Source organism: Rhamphochromis longiceps, linkage group LG10 (genome assembly GCF_057381845.1).
Source record: "Rhamphochromis longiceps isolate RC_006_pf linkage group LG10, R_longiceps_female_GT1.1, whole genome shotgun sequence".
Lineage (NCBI taxonomy): Eukaryota > Metazoa > Chordata > Actinopteri > Cichliformes > Cichlidae > Rhamphochromis > Rhamphochromis longiceps.
The window spans coordinates 934,591-962,444 of NC_140566.1; the positions used below are offsets into that span (position 1 = coordinate 934,591).

The 27,854-nt window shown below is 42.2% G+C and overlaps 1 protein-coding gene across 1 annotated transcript in view; it reads right to left on the bottom strand.

Moving 5' to 3' along the window:
• LOC146660086 (CXADR-like membrane protein) overlaps positions 1-27,854 on the bottom strand; it is a 113,707-nt gene continuing 85,853 nt past the window's right edge. The window contains exons 5-8 of the mRNA XM_085419520.1: positions 12,630-12,797; positions 11,781-11,903; positions 7,889-8,030; positions 1-378 (exon numbers count right to left, since the gene is read on the bottom strand). Coding sequence (XP_085275646.1) covers positions 51-378; positions 7,889-8,030; positions 11,781-11,903; positions 12,630-12,797 — 761 coding nt within the window. The 3' untranslated portion in view covers positions 1-50. The remainder of the gene's footprint in view (positions 379-7,888; positions 8,031-11,780; positions 11,904-12,629; positions 12,798-27,854) is intronic.

Below are 27,854 nucleotides of genomic sequence, written 5' to 3' on the forward strand. Positions count from 1 at the left end.
GTGTTTTGTCACAGTGTGAATGGAGTAAGTTGAGGAACTGGATTTTTCTTCTACACGGCTTGGAAGGCCCTGGTTTGAGCTGGTTTGATCATAACAGCAGTGACTGGGTTTGGAGTGAGAGGTAGACATGGAAGTGGGTGCAAAAGATGTTCAGGGATCTTGGGAATCTTCTGATGGCATTCAGGTGGAGACTGTGGGAAAGCCTGGCAGTTCTCGTTAAGGGCAGCCACAGCAGGAACAAAGGCATGCTGACATTTAGGTCCCAAGTTGTGCACCATGGACTGGGTGGAGGAGGTGCCCGAATGGGAACTGCCAGAGCGAGATGAGGAGAGGGAGTTGGGCTTCACTAGTTTGGCTTTGGGAGCTTCTGCATCCTCCCTGAAATGAGAACATAGCTGCATGATTTACTGGCAGGACGAAACTGAAATTGATCATGAAAGTTTAGCTTTAGTAAAGTAGAAAGTATACTTTTAGTAGAAAAGTACCAGTCAAAAGTTTTAAAACACCCCAATTTTTCCAGTTTTTTATTGAAAATTATGAAGTTTACTGTCACATTGCACTCTGTAATGAAGCATAGTACAAATAAGCAACTGGAGTCAAAAGAAAAAATTCATGGAATCAATTTGTAGACCAAAATGTGTTCTAAACCAGCGGTCCCCAACCTTTTTTGCGCCACGGACCAGTTTATGTCCAACAACATTTAAGGTGTTTATTTAAGGTGTCATGGATAAATTCACCAAAATAAAACCAGTACCGGTACCAAAAAAAGAAGATTTATTCATAACACACGGGAAAAGACCCAGGGAAACCAAGTTAATGATAAAAATGATTTAAAAAAAAGTTCATCTAAAACCAACTCGATGGGGTTTAAGTCTGGAGACTGTGCTGGACACTCCATGTTTTCAAGTTTTGGGTCATCATCTTGCTGTAGGATGAACTCCTGACTAGCTAGGTCCATACCAGAGGCTACTGCATGGAGCTGCAGAGTGCTGTGGTAGCTGTTTTGGTTCAGGGTGCCTCTCACTCTGTACGAGTCACCGACCCTGGATCCAGCAAAAAGCCCCAGACCATCACACTTCCTCCTCCGTGTTTTTTTTTTTTTTTTTTTTTTGGATAATTTAATTTTAAATTTTTAAAAATATAAAACAAAAACAAACTCCAAACAAACAATAACAAACAGGCTCAGATGTGTTACAGAAAAAACAATTAATTCAGACAAACATGCACTTCACAAAACACCACATTTGTATTATGGACATCATGTCTGTTACCCACAACTGAAAGAAAGGAGGAGTGGGGGACTTCCATTCCCTCAGGATTAACCTCTTGGCAGCAATCAAACCTAGTTCCAATAGCCGTTGCACTGTAACCAGGAGTAGCTCTGACGCTGGAGAACATCCAAAAATTACAAGCTCAAGTTCAGGTTGTAGAGGTTTCATACAACAACAACGTACCTTCTGCCAATCTACACCTGTCACACATTGGGGAGATAGAAGGATAAATCTTATGCAGTCTGATCTTAGAGTAGTGTAATTGGTGGAGGATTTTAAATTGAATTAATTGGCGTCTACTCTTCAGGGAGCAAGAATGGATTTTAGACAGACACTTACTCCACATAGATTCAGACACCTTCATCCCCGATTCATTCTCCCAAGCCTGCCAAATCCCAGCAGTATGCACCATGATAGAATCACCAAATAACTGTACAATTTTTGTGATGTCTGGAATCAGGTTGGCTCTTGAGTATTTCGTAGATGCCATGTTCTGACGGTAGAGTTGCAAACTCTTTAAACTTGGATTGGACATATCGCCTGACCTGCAAATGCCTATAAAAATGTGAATGTGGCAGATTATATTTTCTTTTAGTTGGCTAAAAGGAGAGAATTTGTTATCAATATACATATCCTTAATAGACACTAAACCCTTTTCTCTCCAGCCGTGATAAATGTTATCTTGCCAAGGAGGCATAAAATCGTGATTAAAACATATTGGTGTCTGTATGGAAGTGTCTGGCAGTGCTAAAAAACTTATAACATGATTCAAGATTCTAATAGTTTGTTTTAATACAAAACCCAGACATTTATAAGAATCTAATTTTCCAAGCTTGGTGAATAACATAGGGAACACAGGGAAGAATTGTTGACTGATACGGCTTCCATTCTAATCCACAATAGGGGAGTCGATGCCTGGTAATCCAGGGAGTCCTGCTGCCAGAACACTAACGCTCTGATATTAGCAGCCCAGTAGTAGTTTTTAAAAATTGGCAGGCCAAGCCCTCCATCTCTCTTGGATTTCTGCAAATGCACTTTAGAGATTCTGGCCCTTTTGCCATTCCAAATATGGGACTGAATGATTGCGTCCAGATCTTTGAAAAAGGCCATTGTATGATAAATGGGAAGATTTTGAAATCATCTTGATTGAATTGATGCGTCCAATCATTGACAAGGGCAGTGTTTTCCAATATTCAATGCTTTGCTTTAGCCCTGACACATACTCAGTATGGTCAGGCCAAGGTAGGGTAGAGGATTCTTAACTACTTTAAATGGATCTTGCAACATAAATTCTGATGAGCTATTGTTGGAAAGAGGCATAAACTCACTCTTTGAACAGTTGATGATAGTTTACCGAAAGGTGATCAAGCTGAGGAGCAAAGGAACTGATTGTTCAGCACATTGGTTCTGTGTAAATCAATTTCACCCAAGAAATGAAAGATTCACCAAATCCAAATCTGACTCAAACATGTAAGGCCACTTGACCTGATGTGCATACAGGGCCAAAACAGAGGCTCCCTTACAATTTTTATAACACACATAATAACAATAATCATAGTCCACACTGCTCAAGGACCCTGAGCAGCAGCGCCTTGAGAGCGGTGTATTTCCTTTGGCCAGGGGGATTCTGGAGGAGGGTCATTGGACAGCGGAGTCCAATGAGGCCAATGAGGCCACCACATGTTTTTCATGTCGTCAGATAAAATTCCATGAAGAGCAAACTGAGCTTCGACATGCACGAAAATTGAAGGAGGGTCGTGAAGCCAAAAGTCCTGTACTTTAACTACCAAAGCAAACGCAGGTGCAGGCAGAGGTGGGAGTCTGGTCGGAATAAATTATATTGAGTAATCGCCTAATGTCAAAATAGGAAAGTCTACCAGGGATGAACCCCGTCTGGTAAGGATGAATAATGGATGCCAAATGTTTATTTAATCTAGTCGCCAAGATTTTGTAATTTTCTTACTACTAAAATTTTGAAGCGCTATCGGCCTAAAATTAGCAGGGTTAGTCCCATCTCTTCACTTTTTCAAACTGAGAGCAATATTGGTTTTCCACAAAGTTTTAGACAATTTTCCTTCATTTTTTGAGTTGCGCAGCATCCTAAGCACAAGTGGTGCAAGAATGTCACAAAATGTCTTATAGAACTCTGAACCAAAACCGTCGGGTCCCACTGTTTTGCCATTAGGGAATGAATTTATAGCCTGGACAACTTCCTGAAGAGTAAACTCAGAATCGAGATAATCCTGGTCAGAGCTCCTCAGTTTAGGTAGTGGGAGAGAGTTGAAGAAACCATTAAGATCGGATTGCAAGACATGCTTAAGAGAATATAAATCACTATAGACCTCACTGAAACAACAGTTTATATCAATAGGGTTAGTTAGCAGAGTTCCTGTTTTAGATTTGATGCCGCATATGTCTTGATCTGGTTGTAGGGACTCAAGCGCAGAGCGGTTAGATGTCTCCAAAATACAGTTTATTACGGCTCCAGTGCACAATATATACAGTGAAGGGAATCCAAAACTCCAGGGAATCACAGGGTAGCTCTCTCACACTCACTCACGTCTTCTTGCCCACACTCACACACGTTCACACGGCAGGGAGGTCGCAGGTCCGGGGGGGGGGAAGGTCTGAAGCAGAAGGGAAGTCACAAACAAATCACGAAGCACAAGTCCACAAGAGCTGTGAGAACACTAACGTCAGTAGTACAATCATCCAGCGACGAGAGGATCTGTGTTCCAGCCTCAAATAGTGCTCCCGGTAATGACAGGTGATTGTTGTCAGGTGTGTGGGCCAAGGGCGGGAGCCCACAGTGAGCTCCGCCCAGGCAGAGAGGGAGAGAACCAAAACAGCAAATGTAGCCTTGTGGGGCTGGCCGGGCAGGCAAGGAGACCATGACAGCATATTGCTCTTGAACACCCTTAAGCTGTCGTGCAAGCAGCGTACCAGGTTTATCTCCAAACTCAAAAAAGCTTTTGTCGCAAATTCCAGAGTAAATTGCTGACTAGGCCACTCATAATGCCATTATATTCATATTTTAATTTCAGTATCTCTTTATAATCCATAGACGATTTAGAGGTTTGATACATTCTTTCCAGGACAGGAAAGCTATTGATTTCCGACAGACGTTTCTCTCTTTCTCTTTTAAGAGCTGAAGTGTAAGAAATTATCGCACCCCTCAAAACAGTCTTCAGTGCTTCCCATAAAGTACAGGGTGGGCCATTTATATGGATACACCGTAATAAAATGGGAATGGTTGGTGATATTAAAGTCCTGTTTGTGGCACATTAGTATATGTGAGGGGGCAAACTCATCAAGATGGGTGGTGACCATGGTGGCCATTTAGAAGTCGGCCATCTTGGATACAACTTTAGTTTTTTTCAATAGGAAGAGGGCCATGTGACACATCAAACTTATTGGTAATGTCACAAGAAAAACAATGGTGTGCTAGTCACGTGGATGATCTATCTAAGAAGGGGTCAAGATAACAGTTAAGATCTCCAGCCACATTATATTAGAATCGTTGTTATTAGTGATGGGATTTCCGGCTCTTTTTAGAGAACCGGCTCTTTCAGCTCCCAACCGGCTCTTCAGGTTGTTTTGTTGCTTTAATTTATTTATTATTAACAAAAATATAAAATTATGCACAAAAGGAATTACTAATGTAAAAAAAAATTGGTTTTATTTATATATGTTTATATATAAATATATACGGTGGCCCCTAGAGACAAAGCACGTACAAACTCCAAAACACATTTCTAGCGTTAACTGAACTTCCAAAACAGAGCTACCTGGATCACTTAAATTACACAATTGAAAGCATATGTGTATTGTTTGTGTATTTGTACACAAGCACTCAGATATATTCAAATAATTTAAATCTGGTCGTTGGTACTTCCTGGCTTGTAAATATACTCATATATTTATTCACTCCACATAAAATGTAATAAATAAATCATATTATACAAAAACCAACTATTCACATTTCAACTTTTATCTATTTAAATTTTCAGCTTTTACCTTTTAAACAAATTTAAAGTGAAACAACACAAAACACTGCAAACCACAACACAATTAAATATAAATTAAAATATGAAAACAAAAAAGATGCACATTCTCTGTCATATGGGCCTGCATGAATAAACTTTCTGAATCCTTTATCATCCGTATCATCCGGGCATTGTGATTCCTTTAAGTGAGGTTCACAATTTGCCCAGCAGCCTCGGTTTGGTTTACTAGGGATAGATGCATGTCATTTTTGGGAGCAGCGGTGTGGGCGGGTGATAGGCGCTGGGGTATTGTTTTGTTTTGTGGCTTAGATGCGTGTATTCTATTTGTATTCTATTGCACTTACTTAACTAATATAATTATATATATATAACTATGACACATTACCAGATGATCTTACTGAACTATGTGCTTTCTGGAAAAGCTGATCAGCGCTAGTTTGTATGCAAACTGTGGATTGACAGTTAGCATACAGATAAAGAAAACAAAATATTTTTTAAAAAGTCAGAAATTAGGAACAACACAGTGCAGTCTGTTTGATAGTCCACAGCGTGAGGCACAACACAAACTAAAAGCTCGCTCACCTTATTAGACAAAAAGAGAGAAAAAAAAGAAAAAAGAAGACATGCAATCACAGCTGATAGGCAAGTTACTCCTTCTCTGTAGCACTATATGTAACGCTGGCGAGCCACCTCTGCTTGTTCTGGATCATTGAAAACCTCCGGAACATCCTCATCTTTCTAGTGCACACACAGCTTTGTTGGGTACCATAGCTGGAATTTAATTCCATCTTCTCTCAGGGCTTGCATCACATTCCGGAAGGAACAGTGCTAGCTCATTACTTCGCTGGTGTAGTCTGGGAAGATCAGAACTTTATTCCCCTTGTACTCCATCGGTTGCATCCTGGCGAGGCATAGAATAAGCTCTTTCGTCTGAAAGTGATGTATTCGGGCGATGATGGTATGCGGTTTCTCTCCCGCTGCCAGCCTAGGCCATAGGGATCGATGAGCGTGGTCGACCTTAAGTGGATGTGGGAAGTGTTGCTCACCCAATAATTCGGGGATGAGGTTGGAAATAAACTCCTTCGGCCTCCCTATCTTCTGAGCGCTGTTTTATGCCAACAATTTTTATATTAAGTCTCCGAGTACAGGCCTCCAAGTCCAATAGTTTGGGTTGAATCTGATTTACAAGCTTTGCCAGGTCCTCGCATTTGGCTTCAAGCATTCCCATTCGCTATTCCCGGGGCGTTGACCGCTAATTTCCTGACCTTCCATGTGGTTCTGTAAGTCAGTCTGTACGGATAGCACCAACTGGAACTTGGCCTCAAAAGCATCAAACTGCTCATCAAGTTTTTCCAGGATTGATTCAGATATTGTCTTACATATTTCCTGGCATATCTTATACATTTCACTCTTGTCATCCGGAGTGACAACTTTAGGCTCAGCCAAAGCCCTGCTGGTGCAACTATCATTAGCATCAAGCTCGATGCTCGACCATTTGTCGATGGTCTTATTCTTGCCTAGGTTCGAGGCTTTCTTTGGCGGAGACATTTCAGATATGCTGGGCAACGATTAAGCCAAAGGTACAAGTCGATTATTTCAGCTCCTGAATGGTTTTATTGTGGTAGCTTGCGCTTTGTGGAAACTGGGGTGTTTCTGAGTGTCTTTGATGGTGAAGGAAACTGTACTCGCTGACACCTTGACTTTCTTTGCAGCTTCTCTGTAGGACAGACCTACATTTATAAATGTTATGATGGTCTGTCTCTCTTCCATTGTTAATTGCCTTTTTCTCACCATTTCTGTACAACACACTACTTTCTGCAGTACAGTACTGTTCAAGTGATGCTCACGAGGGTACATCAGTGTGCTCCAACACTGCTTTTATGCAGACAGAGGGAGCTGGAAGTAATCCAGAGAAGTTGGAAGACCTGTAGGAATTAGTAGCACCAGCTTTCACGGCTGGATCAACCTCCATTGTTGGAGAACAGATTTAAATTGTTAAAACCATGTTGTGTTCCCTGAAAAAGGCCATTTTTCTGAAATGTACATTATTTTTTAGTGTTGGGTAACCTTACCTTTTTTTAACCTCTGGCAGTTCAACACTTACCTTTGTACCATTTCAAGCTGGATTCATTGGATTTGAACGACTTGAATTGCAATAAATAACTGGAAGGATTAGAGTGTTCTAAGTCTTCTGATCAGTAATGAATACTTTCAACTTTCTTGTTCTGTAACTGGTTAATTAATAGAAAAATTCCACAACAGTCTGAATTATTTCAATTCAAACTAATACAATCAGTTTGTGTAAAAAGTGAGAAAAAGTAACTGCTGTTATAACCAATACAGCCATAAATTGAAACTATCATTTTGGGATTCATCTATTTGAAGTTTTTATTTCATGCAGAAACATTGATGGATCAGAAAGGCAGTCCTACAGGTATACAGGTTATACATATATTTCAGTGATTCTGGTAATGAGATGGCTGAAACGATGAAATGAATGATTGTATAACATGCAGCAATTATATTAATATATTGAATAAAACTGTAAAAGTAAAGTTTTTTGTCATGGGTAGTTATCATGTGCAAAGAAATATTCTAGGCATTGTCTACCTGATTTCATTGGGCGTCTCCTCCTCTTCATTTTTTTCCATGTCCTTTTTGCAGAATACCAACCAGATGATGAGTAAGATAAGCAGAATGGCGAAGGACACACCAACCACTACACCTGCTACCACACCAATTCCCTTCACATCTACCAAAAATAACAAAAAATATTGATGTAAGACACACTATTATGCTACAACCACCAATGCATCAAATTCACCATTGCTATTTTTCAGTTGCATGCAAGTTTCAGTAAAATACTTGTCTCCCCGTCTTTATCATTTTCAGAAACCTATATAACACACCCCAGTATTATAAAAGCTAAAGCCAGATAAAAAAAAACCCCAATTTATCCCTTCAGCTATTATATATTATAGCTATAATATAAAATAATTGAACCTTGAAAATCAATACATTTTAAAATTGTTTTAAATAATGCTATTCCAGAAGTTCCAAGTTGTCGACTATAGTATTGTGTGAAAGTCTTGAGTCATCACTTTTTATTGTTCTTGAAAAGTTGGAAATATGTTCAGTGATTTACTGAAGTATGTGCAAATGCAAATACTTATTCTAAGAGGTGGTTGTGGCTCAGGAGGAAGAGTGCATTGTCTACCAATTGGAAAGTTTGTAGTTTGTTAAAGGCCTGCTACCTCTGTTGTCTTCCACTTGTCCAGTTTCCCTCAAATTATTTTAAAGACACACGGCACAAGATATTGAGCTGTAACAGATTTTTGGCTGTCTTTTTAAATCACCTTGTTGTTGTTTCAAGGTGTGTTTTGCACCAGGCTGCTAGTAACAAGGTGTCTAAAGATTCCATTTAAAATGGGTTCTTTGATAAATTGTTTGGCTGGCACTGGTTCTGTCACGGTCCCCGTGTCTCTCTGGCTGGCTCCCGCTGGCTACAGGTTTTGTTGTTGTTGTTCTTTTTTTTTCTCCTCCTCTCTGCCTGGGTGGAGCTCGTTACGGGCTCTCGCTCTTGGCCCACGCACCTGTGTGATTGTGTCCACCTACTGCTGATCTGGCTGATTTCCCCAGCTGCTATTTAAGGCAGTGGCACAGAGCAGCTCACCGCTGGAACGTTGAACCTCCTGAGTTCGTGCTCTCGGCATTATCAAAAGAATCCACTGTGTGTATTTTGCTGTGGAACTAACGTTGAAATTCTGTGTGTAGATATCCCTCTTCTGGCAAATCACGGGACCTGCCCGGGTGTGGCAGCGTGTGTGGAGTTTTGGAGCAAGTGCGGCTGAAGAGGAGTGCATGTGTGCGGAGGAGCTGTGGCGGTGACTGTGTGGAAGAGGAAGCGTGTGTGGATTCCTCCCCCTTCTCGCCCTGGACCCCCCTCCCAACTCACTGTACATATATATAGCACTGAGGTGATCCCTGTTGTAAATAAATAATCTCCTTTTGTTCTCAAAGAAAGAACTATCTGCGCGTGAGTCCGTCCAGTAGCCATGACAGGTTCATCCCTTGAGTAGGGTGCATTTTTTTTTATACTTGAATGATTCAAGCATAAAACACAAAGGCTCAAAAAATATTAAACAGATATGCTCTCTTCCATTTGCACAATATCTAAACTTAGAAAAATTCAGTCTTAAAATGATGCTAAAAATCCTCTTCATCCAGTTAGATCTTCTAGACTGGATTACTTTAGTTCATTATTATCAGGTTGTTCTAAAAACTGACTGAAAAGCCGTCACTTGATCTAAAATGCTGATGCTGCAGCAGGAGTACTGACAGCAACTAGAAAGAGAGAGCAGATTTCTCCTATATTGTCTGATGAGCTTGGAAAAGAACGAAACTGGACTTTTTAAAGTTTCTTGAAGACACTTCACCTCTCATCTGAAAGCTTCTTCAGTTATAAAACCAAATGGTGGAAAGTCTCAGATATTTAAAACCCTAGTGGGGGTGGTCCATTAAGAAGGTCGTTGAACCACTATTGATGATGTGCCTTGTCACATGAGCCAAGATGTTAAAAAAGCTGTAAGTCATTAACAGCAGAGTTCATCAGCAGAACAAACCTTCCCTCACCCTATATCATGTGACCCATTGAGATCAACTGACGCAAGATGTAAGTAGGGCTTGAGGCACCTTGGGAAAGGGATCTCAAAACTGCATTGTAGGTGGCAAGCAGTTGGTGTGATAAGCCACCTCCTCTGTTGAAAGATGGCTGTTCACAGTGGACATAGAAGGCCTCTTTCACTTCTCTGTCAAACTATCTGTCTTGTCTGTCTAAAATGTGAACACTGACATCCTTGAAAGAGTGATCTTTATCCTTTAGATCGGGGTGTCCAAATCCAGGCCTCGAGGGACGGTGTCCTGCAGGTTTTAGATCTCACCCTGGATCAACACTCCTGAATCAAATGATTAGTTCATTACCAGGCCTCAGGGGAACTTCAAGACATGTTGAGGAGGTCATTTCAATCAGATCTCACAGGTATAGGAATGCTTGGCACTATACAAGGCTTAAAGTACACTAGTAATGTTCCTTAGGAACTCAGTGCACTGGAAGACAATACTGGAGACCAGAGATGGGCAGTAACACATAATCCAATTACTTTTTAATGTAAGGGATTGCTATTGCAAAAAGGTAATTAGATTACTGTTACTTTCCAACGTCCATGGCACCAACAGACACATGTGTAGATCAAGAATAGAAAACATGGGGCGCGGGATAGAGCAGCACCATGCAGCATTTAATGTTGGGAAATACTGACATTACTTTGAGTTTGACTCTTTAAAAAGTGACTAAGTAACTAATTACTTTATTCAAGTAATTTGAACAACACTGCTGGAGACCAACTCCAGGCTACTGCACAAGCCACTGTCAAGCGTGTAATATACGTAGGACAAATATGTCCCACAGATGACAGTGCTGACTCAATGTCAGAGGGAGGACTGGGAGAGTAGTTTATGTCCTGTGCCAGAACATTTCCCATGTGGCCACTGAGGGTTTTTATTATGTTCAAATCAAAAGAGCTGCATTGCTAGTGGTATGAGGAAAAGAATGGATTGATACAGCAGATCCGGGAAAGTACTGACAAGCACTTAAGTTGTTCCAGGTTTTCTCACAATATTCATATTCATAATGGATGAAATTCATTTTTTACCTCAAATACCTACACACAATATCTCATGATGTTTCTGCCCATAGTTATTCCCTCATTGTCTTCAGTTGTGTTTTGATCCCTGTCTGCTCCAGTCTGCATGCCAAATGTCCTTGGGCAAGATACTAACCCCATGTTGCTCTCCGAAGTAGGATTTAGATAGAAAGCATTTACATAGAAAGAGCATAGAAAAGCACTGTATAAGAATAAGTCCATTTGCATTACATTAAAGTTTGAGGGAGGCTTTGTCACACCAAAGCCCCAGCCAATCTAAATTTAAACCACTAATGCAAGGTGATAGGGTGAACCAATGCACCACCTTTCCACTCAGAATCAACAAAAAAACACTATCATATATGGAGTCTAGTGTTAATTGATGGATCTGATCAATAATGAGTGTAGAAAGCCCCTTCAAGTGTGAGTTTACAATGCAATGTATTATTTTGAACTATAGAGAAAAGACTGTCTTCCCATCCACTTCAACAAATTTCATCCACATTTTTGCTAAAAGAAAAATGATCAATGATTTTAGGAAAATAACTGAGATTCCACTTAAGAAGCAGTGAACTTAAGGTTGAGAAGCACAGACAGACCACAAATTTTGAGAGATGTTGTGATCTGCAATTTAAAAGAATGTCACGTTCACCTACAGTTTCACTATAGCACTTCAGGCAGTGTGTATGAAAATAATTTGCAGATGAGCTCTACAATGACATGAAGAGGGGATTTTATTCTGCAAATCAAAAGCAGCAATTGTTAACTTATTCAGTGTTCAAAAAAAGTTCTTCACTCACAGTGTATCTTGACTTCCACTGTGCAGCTCTCTTCTCCCACATCATTGCTGGCTGTGCATTTGTAGAGTCCGGCATCGTCCTTGGTCAAATTCCTCAGTGCCACAATCTCTGGGGTTTTGAAATCTGATGTACCAAGAATGACAAGACAGCATCTAAGAGTGCACTACTGTTTTATGGTGTTGTTTGAAAAAGAGTTGATTTCTATTGAAATAAATGTACCTAAAGATGAGTTAACATAAAGAAATAGCCATGGCCTTTGTACAAATCTTTGCTGTTTTTAAAAAGTAAATACTTTTGACAGATTCTTTATGCAAGCTAAATGTACTTGAAAAAGATAAAAGGAGAACAGAATAACTTAGATTAGTCAGAAGTCTTCATTTATTTAAGAGCTGAAACATGACTATGCAGTAAAACGAGTATGTAATCGGTTCTGTTTGTTTGTCTTTATGTTAGCATGCACAGCATCTAGTGTCCACAGTTTAGCATTTTTCAGATTTGGCATCATGGTAGAATTTTTTTGAAAATTGGTTGAAGGTCAGTAACACCAAATGTGAAAATCATTAAACAGTTTATATTACCTGCAATTTTTTATAGATCATCTTCAAATTCCAGAACAATACACTTGACCTTGGGGGACGTGAGTACCGAGGTTGGATAAACAAAGGTCAAAGTTGACCAGATCGAGGTATATATATTTTGGGCATGGAGAGAGCTGTACAACACACTTTTTATGTTTTCATTATGATGCCCTACCACATCACAATGATGTGTGTGTTTTGTTCTTTTTTGCTTCGTTTCAAGGTTTAAATTTTTGTTTTAAAAAGCCCTAGGTACATCTGACAGACTTACCTATCAGTGTCAGTGGAGGCAGCTTGTCTACATATTTGCCTTCGTCCAGTACTTTTTCCCATTTGTAATGGATAGGATCAGAGCCATCAGCGGACTTGCAGCTCATCTTAACATCACTGCCTTCCAAGAATTTGCCCTCCATCCAGCACTGTGGCTCAGATGGCTTCACTGTGGACATACAGTCAGACAGACACACAGACATTCTCAAAATGCTGTTGAGTCATGTGGCAGGGTGTGGTTTGTGGCTCAGCTGCAGGGGAGGGGTGGAGCAGAGGGTTCAGGGTGCGGAATCAGCCTCAGGTGTGAGGCTGACTCAAACTTGAGCTCCATCATCTAGTCATGCCTCCTCGATAAAAGATGTGCTGGGACCTGAGGTGGGACCTAGGGCTACAAGCAGGGCAGATGAAAAGTTGTCCAGTTAAAAACAGTGCAAATAAAAACGTGTGCAACTGCAAACGCTGTTGGCGGGTACATCATTTCCACAGTGGTGCCAAAACCCAGCGCCTCCACTGGCAGAACCAAGACCGGCCCAGCCAGTGGAGGCGCTGGCCTGGATGGTGGGTGAGCTGGTGGGTATGCAGTAGGAGCAGGAGGTGGTGTTTAGCCACCAGCTGGAACAACTGCAGGACCAATCTGAGCACTGGATGGGGCTTTTGGGAAGTCTGGTAGCTTGGGCTGGCCCCCGCCAGTGTCCCTCTACTGTATGGGGGAGGGAGACGACCACCCCCCGCCTTCCTGGAGGTCTTGCGGGCCATGGCGGTTGTGTACCATTGGTTGGAGGAGGAGTAAGTGCTGATTCTGCTCCCGCTGCTGTCTGGCAAAGCCCATGCAGTGGCTCTCAGCCTGCCCGCGTGTGAGCAGCAGCTTTGCAGATGTCCAACAGGGCCTTGTACCACAGGACTATCGCTGGCGGTTCTGGGAGGGTCGGATGGGGCCGAAGGACTAGCCTTTCCCCTACGCTAGTCAACTCAGCGAGGCTGTGGCTGTAACCCAGGTCCGCTCAAGGGGAGGCTCGCATCATGGAGCAGGAGATCCTGGAACTGTTCATTGCGGGCTGCCCATGGAGACCACAGGATGGATCTGCTGCCATCGCCCAGGCAGCTTGAGCGCCTCGATTTATCTCTGCACAACTGGGGGAGGCGGCAGGGCAGCCCCCTATGCCACCTAGTAGCTGGCCTGGCTCAAATAAACCCATCTAAAAACAAAATTGATCAGTTTTTGGACAACATAACTCCTCCAAAATTATTAGACACTCAAGCAATGGCACTGGATTCGCCACTGACACCAGGTGAACTCCAGGAAGCCCTGATAAGTATGCCCAATAATAAGGCTCCAGGTCCAGACGGCTTTCCTGCAGAATTCTACAAAGAATTCTGGACGATTCTAGCACCATTTTTTTTGCAGAACGTTGTTGGAAATTAAAGAAAAGGGCAGACTTCCATCAAATATGAATTCTGCAAACATTAATCTCCTGCTAAAACCAGGCAAAGACCCTGTATATCCCTCAAGCTATCGTCCAATATCCCTTATACATGTAGACCTTAAAATAATCTGCAAAGCTCTCTCAAAGAGACTAGAGAAAATAACCCCCCTCTTACTTCATCCTGACTAAACTGGTTTCATAAAAGGTAGGCACTCATCAACAAATACAGGTAGATTACTTAATTTGATAGACTACTCATACAGTAAAAACATCGAAACTACAATATTTTCTTTAGATGCAGAGAAAGCATTTGACAGAGTTAACTGGAAATTTCTATTTGCAACTTTACACAAATTTGGTTTTGGATCCTCTTTCATTAACTGGTTAAAAATATTATACAATTCCCCAACAGCTTGTGTCAGAACAAATGACCAAACATCCTCCAGCTTCTGTCTCCTGAGGGGCACCAGGCAGGAATGCCCACTCTCCCCTTCACTGTTTACAATTTTTATTGAACCACTAGCAGCAGCAATTAGACAGAATACAGTAATTAAGGGCATAAAATACAAGAACGTGGAACATAAAGTCAGCCTTTATGCGGACGATGTGTTACGTTTTCTCCAAAATTCACAAACCAATATCTCTGGTGTGATTGAATCTACAGTCCTTCCGATAAATTGCTCCTTCCATAATTCTTCTTCTACACCACTGCAATCTGGAAATATAAAATATTTAGGTATTAATGTTTCTCCCAAGCTTGCAGATCTAACTAAATTAAACCATATCCCACTTTTAAAGAAGGTAGAAGGTGATCTGGCTAGATGGAAATCTCTACCCATATCACTCATGGGAAGGGTTGCCGCTATAAAAATGATGGTCTTACCAAAAATAAATTATTTATTCTCAATGATCCCAACTAAACCACCACAAGATTGGTTCAGATCCCTAGATTCATACATGTCCAAATTCCTTTGGAAAGATAAACCCCCACGTATAAGCTTAAAAACACTACAAAAGACCAAGGATAAAGGAGGATTAGAACTACCTAACTTTCAGCACTACTTCTTAGCCAACAGGCTTCAGTTTATCTCAGGATGGCTAAAACACACCCTCTTAGATGAACCTTGGCTAGATGTAGAACAAGCACTTTGCAATAATCTAGAGATTTCAGACCTACCATTTATCAGCTCAAACATCCAACGAAATGAATGCTTCAAAAGCGTCAACATCAGCGCTTCTCTGACAGCATGGTGGGAGTTTCTAAAATTGACAGCGTCTTCATTAATCCCATGCAAAAAATAATAATAATAATAAACTAATATAATCATATTGCTGTAAGCGGGTTTCTGTAAGGCAGACTAAATCAATATGTTGATCAGCTACTTAATCATTTACTAACAGGACTCTTCTATGACAGCATGGTGGGAGTTTCTAAAATTGACGGAGTCTTCATTAATCCCATGCAAACGTACACCTATCTGGAACAACCCTGACATATTACAAAACAATAATATGATAAACTTTTCAGATTGGTGTTGTAAAGGAATCAAATACTTGGAACATATATTAGAAGGAACAGAATTTATTCCATTTGACAGACTAGTTACACAATATAGGATCAACAAGAAAAGATTTTTAGAATATCAACAAATTAAATCCATAGTAAAAAAGAAATTTAAACCGGGTCAAGTTGAACTACAAACACCACCAAGTGTGGTTCAATTTCTTACTCTTAAAACCCCCAAATTACTATCCAAAATATACAGAATGCTTTCTAAAACAGATGAATCAATATCACTTCCTATTGCAAAGTGGGAAGCAGATTTATCAGTTAACTTAGACCAAAACTTCTGGTCTCAGATTTGCTTAAAAACCTTTCATTTAATTAGAAATCCCAGTCTTCAATTAATTCAATACAAAATACTACATAGAGTGCACTATACAGGTCATCGGATGTTCAAGGTGGGCTTTATGTCTATCAACAACTGCTCACACTGCCAAACCAATTCACCGGACAATTATATCCACGCTCTTTGGTTCTGTCCACCAGTTCAGAAGTTTTGGCGCGAGATATGTGAAGACTTATCAAAGTGTCTGAAATGTAACATTCCAACTTCCCCCTTAGTGTGTTTGTTGGGCAGCTTAGATAATGGCACTACAGATAAGAATATGGCCCATATGGTTTTCACTGCCCTATGCATAGCCAAGAAAACAGTCCTCATGAACTGGAAAAATAAAAATGATCTTAATTCTAACCAATATAGAATTTATCTAATAGATTACATTAGTCTTGATACAGCCTCTGCCACCACAATAGATCAATTGCTCTGGGCTCCTTTGATCAGCTCCATCACCTAGTGGGGGTGGGGGGTCATAGTTTGGTCCCACCTTTGCTGTTGTGATTGGTGTGGGGGTAGGGACAGGCTTAGGGCGTCGGGGGGTTCCCCAGGAGCATCTTCCTTGGGGGGCTCAACCTGGGGTTGCGGCCATGGCCTATTAAGGGCTCGGTTGGCTCTTAGGTGACGGTTTCCTCGTGGCTGCGTGCAGTGGGGCTAGGGGAGGGTCTGTGCTGACGGACATGGGTTACTGACCTGGTAGCCTGGCTGCCCCTGGGTGGGTCCGGGACGGGCGTGGGGTTCTGGGGGTGCTCCGTCTCTTGGCTGGGGCCCTGGCTGGGCCTTGGGGGCTTGGGTCCTGGTTGGTGTGTTGCCGGGGTTGTGGGTGGGTGGGTGTATGGGGGCCCAGTTCTGGCGCAGGGTGCTGCCGGTGCATCGAGCCACCTGGGGGGCTCTTCAACTGGTGGGGGAGGCTGTTACATCTTGCAGGAGGTCTCCTATCTTCAGGAACTCACTCTGCAGGAGGGGGAGATACAGGAGAGGTGGAGGAAGATCTCAGCCTGGCTGTCTATTGTCTTGCGTAGTCTGGAAGATGAGTGGATGGTGGGGTGGGTGCAGTTTTCTCTGTGGTGGGGTCGGGAAGGCTGTCCCGGGCTCTGTGGGGCCAGGCGGCGCTGCTGAACTGGGCCCCGGTCCGGATGGGCCTGGGCCCCCTTTCCCTGGCGGGTTGCAGAGTATGGGGGGTGCCTACTGGGGTCAGCGGGGGAGCTGGCCCCAGGGAGGGGTCACTTGCCCCTCCCTTCCTTCCCTCCCCATCTCCAGCTGCCTCCCTCTTCCCGCTCCACCACAACCACCCACACATGCAGGGCCTTGGGGTAAAGGTGTGTCACCAGGGTGCAGGGGAGGCATCCCCCCCCCCCCCCCCCTGTCCCCTTCTGGCTGCCTCTGCCTCAATTTTATCCCACAACTTAGACATTCACATTACTCACACTCTCATTACACATACATATAGGATCTTGGGGGTGGCCACGCTACACAGAATCCAAATTACCATCAGGGTGTACACCTCACCCCTGGCGCCGTTGCCCACCTCTCAATTTTAAATGCATGTAGACATTGAGGGCTATCAGGAGGGGCTATGGACTAACCAGCTGCTCTCTGGCAGGTAGCTCCATGCCCTCCTGGGTTTTAAATGCACCTTAGGACACACATGCATCAACACTACATACGAGCGGGCGGAGGGAGGTTTGGAGTCTTCACACACCCCCGTTCTCTGCGGCCTGCTGGAGCGGGGGGGCTAGGAGGAGGAGTTTGCCATCCGATTGGGGTCTGGAATGTGGGGCCTCCCTGCTGCTGCCGAGTCAAGGCAGTCTGATTCTCTCCACCCCAGGGAAAAGGGTAACACTACCTGGTTCTGGGTGCAGTTTCCCCCTCCAGGGGCAAGGGTACCTAAACCCAGTTCTTAGAGTACGCTTGGGGAGTGTGATTGTGTGTACAGTGTCTCTTTATGTCTGTCTCCACGTTGGGTGAGTGTGGAGTAATTGCATATGAGAGCATGAGGGTGGGAATGGATGTTTGCATCTGTGTGTGCCTGTATGTCTGTGTCTATATTTCAGGTTGGGTATCAGACGCTACCTCTCTGGGGACATCTCAGGCCCTCCAAGGTATGGAGGCCTATCTCCCCCAACACCTTCCCCTGCCAGTGGCAGACGCCCTCAGACATCGGTGCGTTGGTGGTTCTTTGTGTCCGGGGATGGGCGTACAGGTACACACCGGCTCACTCGTCGGGGCCTGGAGCCTGGAGCTCGCTCGGGCCACTTCGGGGGTGGAGTGCCCTCATCCTCTCGGCCTGGGGCTCGGTCACTCTGGCACAGCTGGCTGCTGGCGAAGCTCACGGGCATGTCACTGCAATCCCCCCTGAGTGCGAGTGTAACTACCGCCCCCCCGGAGTGAAGCGGAAAAAAAGTGCGAGAGAGAGGGTGAGAGAAAGAGGGAAAAAAACCACGGCTCGGAATAAGGAGCTGGCTCGCGTCGTTCACTTCAAAGAGTCAGCTCTAAGAACCGTTTTGTTCGCGACCGACACATCACTACTGTGTTGGCTAAAGAAGCTGACGCTTGCATGCAATGCTTTGTTGCCAGCACAAACTAGACAGACCGTGGTTGGTTTTCTGAAAGAGCATTTAAATGGCCCGCCCCTCCCTCTTCTCCTGCCTCCAAAAATGAGAGAGCAGGCTACTATGGGGAACATGGCTGCCACTGCTGTAGACACCAGATAGGCAGGTCATGGGCTGGGTCCCCTCCCACACCTGTTGCTGATTCACTGCCTGTCCCTCCCACAGCGTCCTTCCCATGGCTCCGCCTCTGTGAGGCCCTGGTCGGTGGAGGTTGACTATCAGGTGGTGGATGTTGAAGAAGCTTCCATCCTCTCCTCCGGTGTTGCCCACCTGTCCCTGGGCTGCCCCCTGCTGGTCCCCAGGCACAGTGTCGGGTGAGATGGGTCCCTTCAGCTCTTGATTGGAGCATGCCAGGTGTGGGAATTAGCCCTTCCTGAGGTGCCATCTAGTAGAGTGGACCTCAAGGTTGATGCTATCATGCAGCCTCAGCACCTCCTGTCTCAGGTGCCGCTGCTGCGGCCTGATTGGTCTGGTTGCAGGCAGTCGTGTGCCCTGCCTCCCAGCATTTATGGTCCCCTGCCCGCAGTTGGTTGCTGCCGTGCATGGCGGGAGTAGTTGCCTTGCCTTTGGCCCCTCCTCCAACGCCCCCCCCGGACAATGTTGATTGTCAGGAGGTTGATGTTTCTGACGCTTTGCTCCAGTCAGACAACCAGGGTTGCCTGATGGGACTGCCTGTCTACCCTGCGGCCACCTTGCTGAGGGGCCTATGCAGGCATGTGGAGATGGCCATGTTCAGTTGAGGCGGGGAGGACGCGGAGCCTAGGCTCAGCTGTCCTCCAGCCGCCCTCCTCCCTCCTGACATCCTTTGAGTTGGGCCTAGCGGCCAGCACTGCTGTAGGCTATGTTCCCCAGGCGTATTGCCCGTGCTTCGCCGGTTTTATACGCCAGTCGGACCTCGCTGCGTCTGATGGATTGGCCAGCGGTTGACAGTTCTCCGGCCTGCGGCGCTGGCTCTCTCTCTGGCAGATTGCCCAAATGTTGTGGCTCTACGTGGCCGGCAGGGCCAGCTTAGTGAGCTGACACCCCCGACGAGCCATGTCCCTGGCTGCACTCCAGCTCTAGGCTGTCTTCCCATGGGTGCTCACAGACAAAAACTACACCCTTTTTGCCTCCTACCTGTGCGCTGTCGATCCTACGTGCTGCACAATAATATTCAATATTTAGTATTTACTGTTATATTCACATAGATCATCGCAATGATGTTGTTTATTATACTCTCTTCTCAATCGAGAATCTGTGACAAGATCTGAAAACTGCTGTTCAGAAACGCTGTCCATCTAATCTGACTGAGCTGGAGCTGTTTTGCAAAGAAGAATGGGCAAGAATTTTAGTCTGTAGATGTGCAAAGCTGGTTGAGACAGACCCTAAAAGACTGGCAGCTGGAATTGCAGCAAAAGGTGGTTCTACAAAGTATTGACTCAGGGGGCTGAATAATTACACACACCCCACTTTGCAGTTGTTTATTTGTAAAAACTTTTTTGGAATCATGTATAAATCATACATGATTCCACTTCTCACATGTACACCACTTTGTATTGATCTTTCATGTGGAATTCCAATAAAATGGATTTATGTTTGTGGCCGTAATGTGACAAAATGTGGAAAAGTTCAAGGGGGCCAAATACTTTTGCAACCACTGTATTAATCTCTGTCTCTCTTCCACAGCATGTCTTTATCCTGTCTTCCTTCTCTCATCACAGCAGATGGCCCCGCCCCTCCCTGAGCCTGGTTCTGCCGGAGGTTTCTTCCTGTTAAAAGGGAGTTTTTCCTTCCCACTGTTGCCAAAGTGCTTGCTCATAGGGGGTCATATGATTGTTGGGTTTTTCTCTTTATGTATTATTCTAGGTTCTACCTTACAATATAAAGCGCTTTAAGGCGACTATTGTTGTGATTTGGCGCTGTATAATTAAAATGAATTGCATTGAATCCAATGCACAGAACTGTATAGACCCATCTTTCCTCACCATAAGAACTATGGGGCTCCACTAGACACTGTGTGACACTTCTGCCACTCCCATCTCCAGCCTAGCAGCTGATTCTTTCTCATCTATTTGTCTAGTTATCACAAAAGAGTGAGAATGGAGTAGTGGAACCTACACCGATTTTTCAAAATAGTCAGGTTGTCCTACGCAACATACACATCTCTGGACTGCTACCAGGCCTGCTACATAACCTTAATCATCAGGCAAAGGTGAAAAATTGTTTTTTCAATATCCTTGTCATTTCCTAGGCTGTTGTCTTCACTCCTCAAGTCCAATATCTTGTTTGTTGCTGGCTCTATGTGCTGTAGGCATTTCAATTTCCATTTTTAATTTCAAACCTATGATTATATTTCTGCTTCTTTGCCCGGGCCAAGTTAGGGTTACCTAGAACCTTTTGTTGCTTCTTGGTCACCACATGGTCTCAGGAATCTGCTTTGTATCAGGGGAATTATGCGTGGCTTGCTGCCTCCCTCAAGTCCCCAACAATGTCTTTTGATTCAGCATCTAGAGAGTTCCTGATTATATTAGGGATGGGTACCACCTCACCTCAAGATTCAGCTACACCTACTTCCAGTGATGGCCAATCCATCTGACTTTGGCAATGGCATGATTCCAGGAGACAGCAATTCCTCTCATGCTAGAAGATACTTGAATCACATTGGCCACACAATGCACATCTACATATGAATGGGTTCTTCTCTTTCAGTGACTAATTCCAGCCAAGTGGCCTATCTACCTCTATACCACTTTTTGTTATGGCTGGCTGTAGTCCTTGGCAATCCAGATACCAGCGATTCCAACCTCTTCTGAGTTACTCTTAGGTGTGAATCCTGATTTTTGAAGATGTAGTGATCTCCACTCCATTCACATATCTTTACTTCCTGATTTATGCCAGGACTGTTAGTCCATATCACATAGTTTCCAGTCAAATCCTAACATACAACCCACCAAAATGGATGAACAGCCCCTTTGGTTCCTGGTTTAGTTTGTTGGCCACTTTGATTCCTGGTTCCTTCTACCTTGGAATAGGCTAAACTGCTCTTCTTTTACCTGCACATCCCTCTTCTTTAACAAAATTGTCTCCAGTATGTCAAACTCATCACAACACTGCAGTGTCCTTTTGATGGTCACGTGCCTTTATCCACACTCTCTGCCCTGCATGGAACTGGTCCCACCCAGTCTTTCACAAAAGTGCATTGATTTAGCTCCTCTATTTGGGTCTTGAGACCGGTCTCGAGACCACTTTTACGTGGTCTTGGTCTCGCTGTCTTGGTCTTGCATTCTCAGATCAACATCGTCAGATGCCTGACTGACAACTGTATAAAACAAAAACTACACACAATATTCGAAGCACATAGCGCACAGTCGTAAATTCCCCCTAATTTTGGTATGATCCGAGCTCAGGCACTAGGCGACTGAGCACAGCACTTACGCATGTGAGCGAGGGGGGAGAAGCTGCTGCCTGCGAGTTTGCTGTAGGAGAAGCGCAGACAGGCAGACAGAGGAGAGCTTAAGTTTGACCAGGTACCAAAGCAAATCATTCGTACTGTACAAATAATGTAAATATGGCGGTGTATCACAAAAGATTGATATCAAACTATCACTTGACCCATATTACGTTACTTGCTCTTCAAGTGAATCAACAAATGGCGAAATGAAAAGGTGAACAACAACAATGTTGGTTTTTTTAGAGAGTCTTAGCTCACATGTGTGTGTTTATTTCATATTTTCAGTTGTTTCCCTCCACGGCTAAACAAACTCTCTAAATTGTTTTCAGTTATGTACTGATGAACACAACAATGGACATAAGGGGCTTCTTTCAAAGAAAAACTCAGGTAGATGTTATTTTATATATTATGCTTTGTATGTTGTTCAGTATATTTCTATGCAAAACAAGAGGAATTTCAATACACAGCAGTATATTCACAGCTGAAACCAGATATTTTAGACACTGTTGGGAAAAAACATCAAAAAATTTTTTTACTGTTAAACATGAATTTAGAGTAAACTTGTTTTGTTTTAGATAAATAAATATTGAAATATCTTTTGAATTAGTTGAATGTCAGAATAAAGAGAGACAGAGCTGTCTATTTTTATCACTTTCATCAAATTTAGGAGCACATATACACTAAGTTTATTGTTAATTAATAAGAAACTCCAGACGATTCTATTCTGAGCTGAAGAAGCTTCTGATTGGTTAGTAGAGTCCATGTGAGTAAACTGGTGGCACAGCTGTGGATGCATATAAGGCAAAACACAGAGCCTGTTTCTGTGACATGGGAAAATCAAGAGATGTCAACCAAAACACCAGGAAAAGAACTGTGGAGCTCCATAAGTGTGGCTCAGTTTGAATACAATTTGGTGCCATTTGCAATTAAGAAATACAGACAGTTTCTCTCTTTACTCTTAAAGTTAACAAATATGTTAACAAATCTAAAAAAATAAACATTTAGTCTGATTTGATGTTACAATTAAAAAAGTGTTTTTATCTGAAGAGTTTGTAAATATGTGGTTTCAACTGTATATTTGATGATGTTGGTGTTTGGCTTGATTGTCAGCACAAAGAGAGAGAGAGAGAGAGAGAGAGAGAGAGAGAGAGAGAGAGGACAGACCAGAGAGGGAACAAGAGCAGGTGAGACACACATGTTAGTCACATGGTTGTTTGCCAAAACTCATCAGAACATGTATCCAGTGCCTACTGTATCTTTTTAGATACAATATGTTACTTTCAAATTCTATATTTATTACGTTTTGCAGGCTTGTTCGCACAACAAGGCTAAGTTATTATATAAACATTTCTGAATCTAAATAGTGGACTTTGGTAGAATTAAAAAATAAGTGTAGTGCAGGTCTATGAGGATTTTTAGGTCCTCAGTAGTCCTGATTTTGAACTGTTGTAGTCCTGATTTAATTCCGGATCAGTTCTGGGTCTGGTTGAATTGGGGTTTAGTCCTCGTGTCTTGATACAGCCCCGACTTTGTTCTGCCTCGCTGCTTAATTAAAAAGCTAGATTAAGGTGTCCTGCATATGTGATATATTTTTTTTTCCTATATGAAGTCATTCTTTTTTGAACAAAACTCAAAACACAGCCTATTAATCTTTCAGTAATTTCTACCCTCACTTAATTTCCTTACGCTGCTCATCTCTCACACAGTGGCTCAGCTATGCTCCAATCCCTCCATATTGTGGCCAAGCGTGCGTCTGTCCTCTTGGTTTCACTCTCGGTCTCGGTCTTGGTCTCGTCTCGACTTGGTCTTGTCTTGGTCTCGGTTTAGGTGGTCTTGACTACAAGTCTAGCCAACAGTGCTAATCGCTGCACTACCATGCTGCCCAGAAATCAGATAAGCAATGGAAATTATTCTAACGCCTATATTTTGCTAAATGAATGATAGCCTGATTCTTATTTAGCACTTTTCTACTCTCTAACACTCAAATCACTTTATACAACATGCCTGACTCATTCACACTCTGAAAGATGCATCAGAAAGCAACTTGGGATTAGTATCTTGCCCACAGATATTTGGCACGGAGACTGCAGCAGTGGAGCAGACTGAACCACCAACCTTCTAATGAGTAGATGACCTGCTCCACCTCCTGAGCTACAGCCACCCTGTCTTTGTGCGCACAGACATGATCCAGCTTCACACTTGGCAGATTAGTGTCTGTGTGGCTGCAGGAATATGAAAGATAACAACGCATTATTACACATGATTCTGAATAAAACAAATGGTACTAAGTGTTGTAGCTGAACAGAGAACCATATATGATTTTGCTGAAATTATTTTTGAAATGATATGATTTTTCTGATCTGAATATAATAAATAAAAATATATAATCTATGTAATAATTCTAATAAAAGGCCTTTCACTTAGATTTCATATGGAGTGGCTTGTTTTTGCAAAGATGACCTTGGAAGTTGTGTGTGCATGTGTTTATGTGAAAAGGATGGGAGGGGCAAGTGAGCGAGTGACACCAAGGAGCCACTTATCTAAAAGAACGTCTGACTTTTAAAATGTGTGATTTAATGAAAGTAATTATATTGTGTTGTGTGATTAGTAAGCACAGAGTTTTGAAGAGAAAAGGTGAGAGAAAGTATTTGAATGTGTTTAAAACAAAAAGGGATTTTGAAGAAATACATTTTCATATTAGAATGAGCTAACGATAGATCTAGTTAAAGTAAAATAGCATAAACTAAATTAAAGTATTTTCATATGTGACTGAATGTTCATACATAATGGAATTTTCTCTGTTCAGAGTATTAGAAATAAGGTATATAATGTAATGAAGTGATTTTAAAGTTTAAACTTTTTTTTAAACCATGTATGTGGAGCAGTCAGGTAGAATGAGAGAGGAAGATAAGGACATCAGCTGATTGGATGTCACAGTGGGTGAGGCCAGATGTCATTTCAGAAGATATCCAGAAAGACAGGGGGGGCAGGTATGAAAGTTGAAAAGACACAGAGGTTCTTTCCTTTCAGGTGCCAGAGGGATCAACTGCTGCCCAAACTGTAAACCTGCAAATTGGTTTTGGCTTTTCTCTGCTCATTTTTGACAAGTTAGATTATGGGATAAAGAGGACTTTCCAGTCAACACTGAACACGGGAATAAATGCAGGAATATTAATGGTAGCTCCTCTATTGATCATGGCAATTGTTATTTCTGGGATGATTTTAGTGGCCTGGAAAGGAGGCTCCAAGGAATTATAAATTTATTAATATAGCTAGGATAACCTGTAAGAGCTATTTGCACCAATAAAGAAGAATCCTCAGACTTTTTAACCTTCTGTGAAACAGTAAAGTATATGTCCACCATTTAGACTTTGTTAAAGCGATTTAACAGGAGCAAAGCAAAAACAAAATGAAATAATAAAAACATCATTAAACAATTATTAAATACTTTAACTATGTTTATCTAACAACCTGCTCCGAGCTAATGCTGATTTTGTTCACCCAACAGGAAAGCAGATGGGCATTTAGTGGAAGTATGATGCAAATCAAAATACTTTTGAATGAACCATCAAACAGCAAAAATGAGCAGATGAAAATCCAGAAATTCAAAAATCAATTCACAGGTTCAGAGTTTGGACTCTATCTGCTGGAATCGTCTGAACTGCTCACAGAAGACGAAAGGGAAGAACCCAAAATCTCTTTTACATCTGCTCACCCTTTCTCCCTCATTTCCCTACTGGATGTCACATTTTGCATTTTGGACAGTCTAACTGTTGACGTTTAAATACCTTATCTATCTCTCTATCTGACTTACATGATTTAAAACAAAGCTTTTATTTATTTTTATTTTATTGATATTCAGCATGCCAGCTTTTACACTTTAAAATCACCTCATTACATTTTCTTTGTTATTCTTAACATAAAGAAATCATTTAAATTTAAACATTTAACTACAAATGGATATAATTCACTTCCTGCACACACACACACCAAGATCAGACTCTGTGCAGGCTCTCAGTGAAGCCTGTTATTAGAATCACTGTTACTGTATTTTCTGATTCATTATACTGGTTAACTTAAACATATTTATTTTATTTTATTGATATTCAGCATGCCAGTATTAAGCAACTAAGAATAATTAACCCTTAAAGTAAAGTAAAGTAAAATTGTATTTGTATACCACCTTTCAAGACAAAAATCCCAAATCCCAAAAAAGGTTTTTAGCTGTTTTTTAAATGAAACCACTGAGTCCACAGATCTCGGGCTCAAAGGAAGGGAGTTCCAGAGTCTGGGGGCCACAGTTACAAACACTATCGCTTTTAGCCTCGTATGTTGGACGACCAGCAAGTCCTCATCACCTGACCTCAGGGACCTGCTGGGGATGTACTGATTTAAAAGATCTCTGATATAGGTTGGTGCTGAATGTCAAAGTCAAAATCTTGAAGTGGATTCTTAATTTTATGGGGAGCCAGTGCAACTGGATCAGCAGAGGTGTAACGTGGGAGTATTTAGAAGACTTGGTCAGAAGCTTTGTGGCAGCGTTCTGAACAACTTGGAGACGATCCACGGAGGCTTTACATAAACAAGTAAACAAAGAATTACAATAATCCAAACAAGATGAGACAAATGCATGGATGACCATTTCTAGTTCTGAGCGTGATATAATGGGACTCACCTTAGCAATATTTTTTAAATGATAAAAACAGGAGCGAACCAATAAATTAGCATGAGTGTCCAAAGTCAGAGCTGAGTCAAAAGTTACACCAAGGTTCCTGATAGAAGGTTTGGCAAATGTAGCGAAGTTTTCCCTCACCATAGGTACCAGTTTTTTGGGAGCACAAACAAGGACTTCAGTTTTCCCCTCATTTAGCTGAAGAAAGTTATCAGCCATCCATCCCCTAATGGAATCTAAGCACCTTTGTAAAATCGGTAGTTTGGAAAACATCTTGGGGCTTAAAGAAGATATACAACTGAATATCATCTGCATAGCAGTGATAAGAAATATCTTTAAAAGTGCTCAATAAGTGCTGAAGAGGGAGTATGTACAGCAAAAACAATAAAGGCCCCAAAACAGAGCCCTGTGGCACACCATATTCAAGAGAAGCAGAAGAGGACCTGTATTTAGAATTAGCCACAGATCATTTTTCTGTGGCTGATCCTTATGTATTTGCATTTAATATGTTATATTATATTAGTTTTAAGTGCAACTGTGTTAACCATCAGTACAACCACATATAAATCATGGTTTTGTGTTTTACACTTAAAAAACCTAATGCTATGGTTCTTCAGGATTATTTCTATGATGAGTTGGGCAACACAGTTCTTATCTTCCTTCATTCCTTCAGACACACACAAGGTTGAGGCTGGCTCATGTGCACACACACAACTCTGACATTAAAACAATCATTTTCACTACTTAAACTATATTTTTCCTTTATATACTGATCAAACCTGTATTTTGAATTAATCCATTATTAACAATAAAAATGCTTTATAATTAGGAAATAGAGAAAATCCCTCTTTTAGGACTCTGGCTGGGAATTAAAACCTTTTACTTTCTCTTAGCTGTGATGTAGAGGGACCAGGTGTCACAACAAGCTCTTCAGCAAAGGCCAGACCTCTCTCAGGTATTTCACCATGCTCTCTCCTGGCTTTTTCAGTCAAACCAGGCTCTTTAAGGTCAAGGTCAAATTTGTTTAACTTTAACTTTTTGAATTCTGGGAAATCTTGGGTCTCACTTTGAGTTACCAGACCACTTTTTTGCCGCTGGTCCTAAAGACTGCAAAGCCGATTGAAATATCCCTGATGTAGCAAATCCACTTAGAAAAGAAAAGTGTACTTTATTGATCCCCGTGGGGAAAT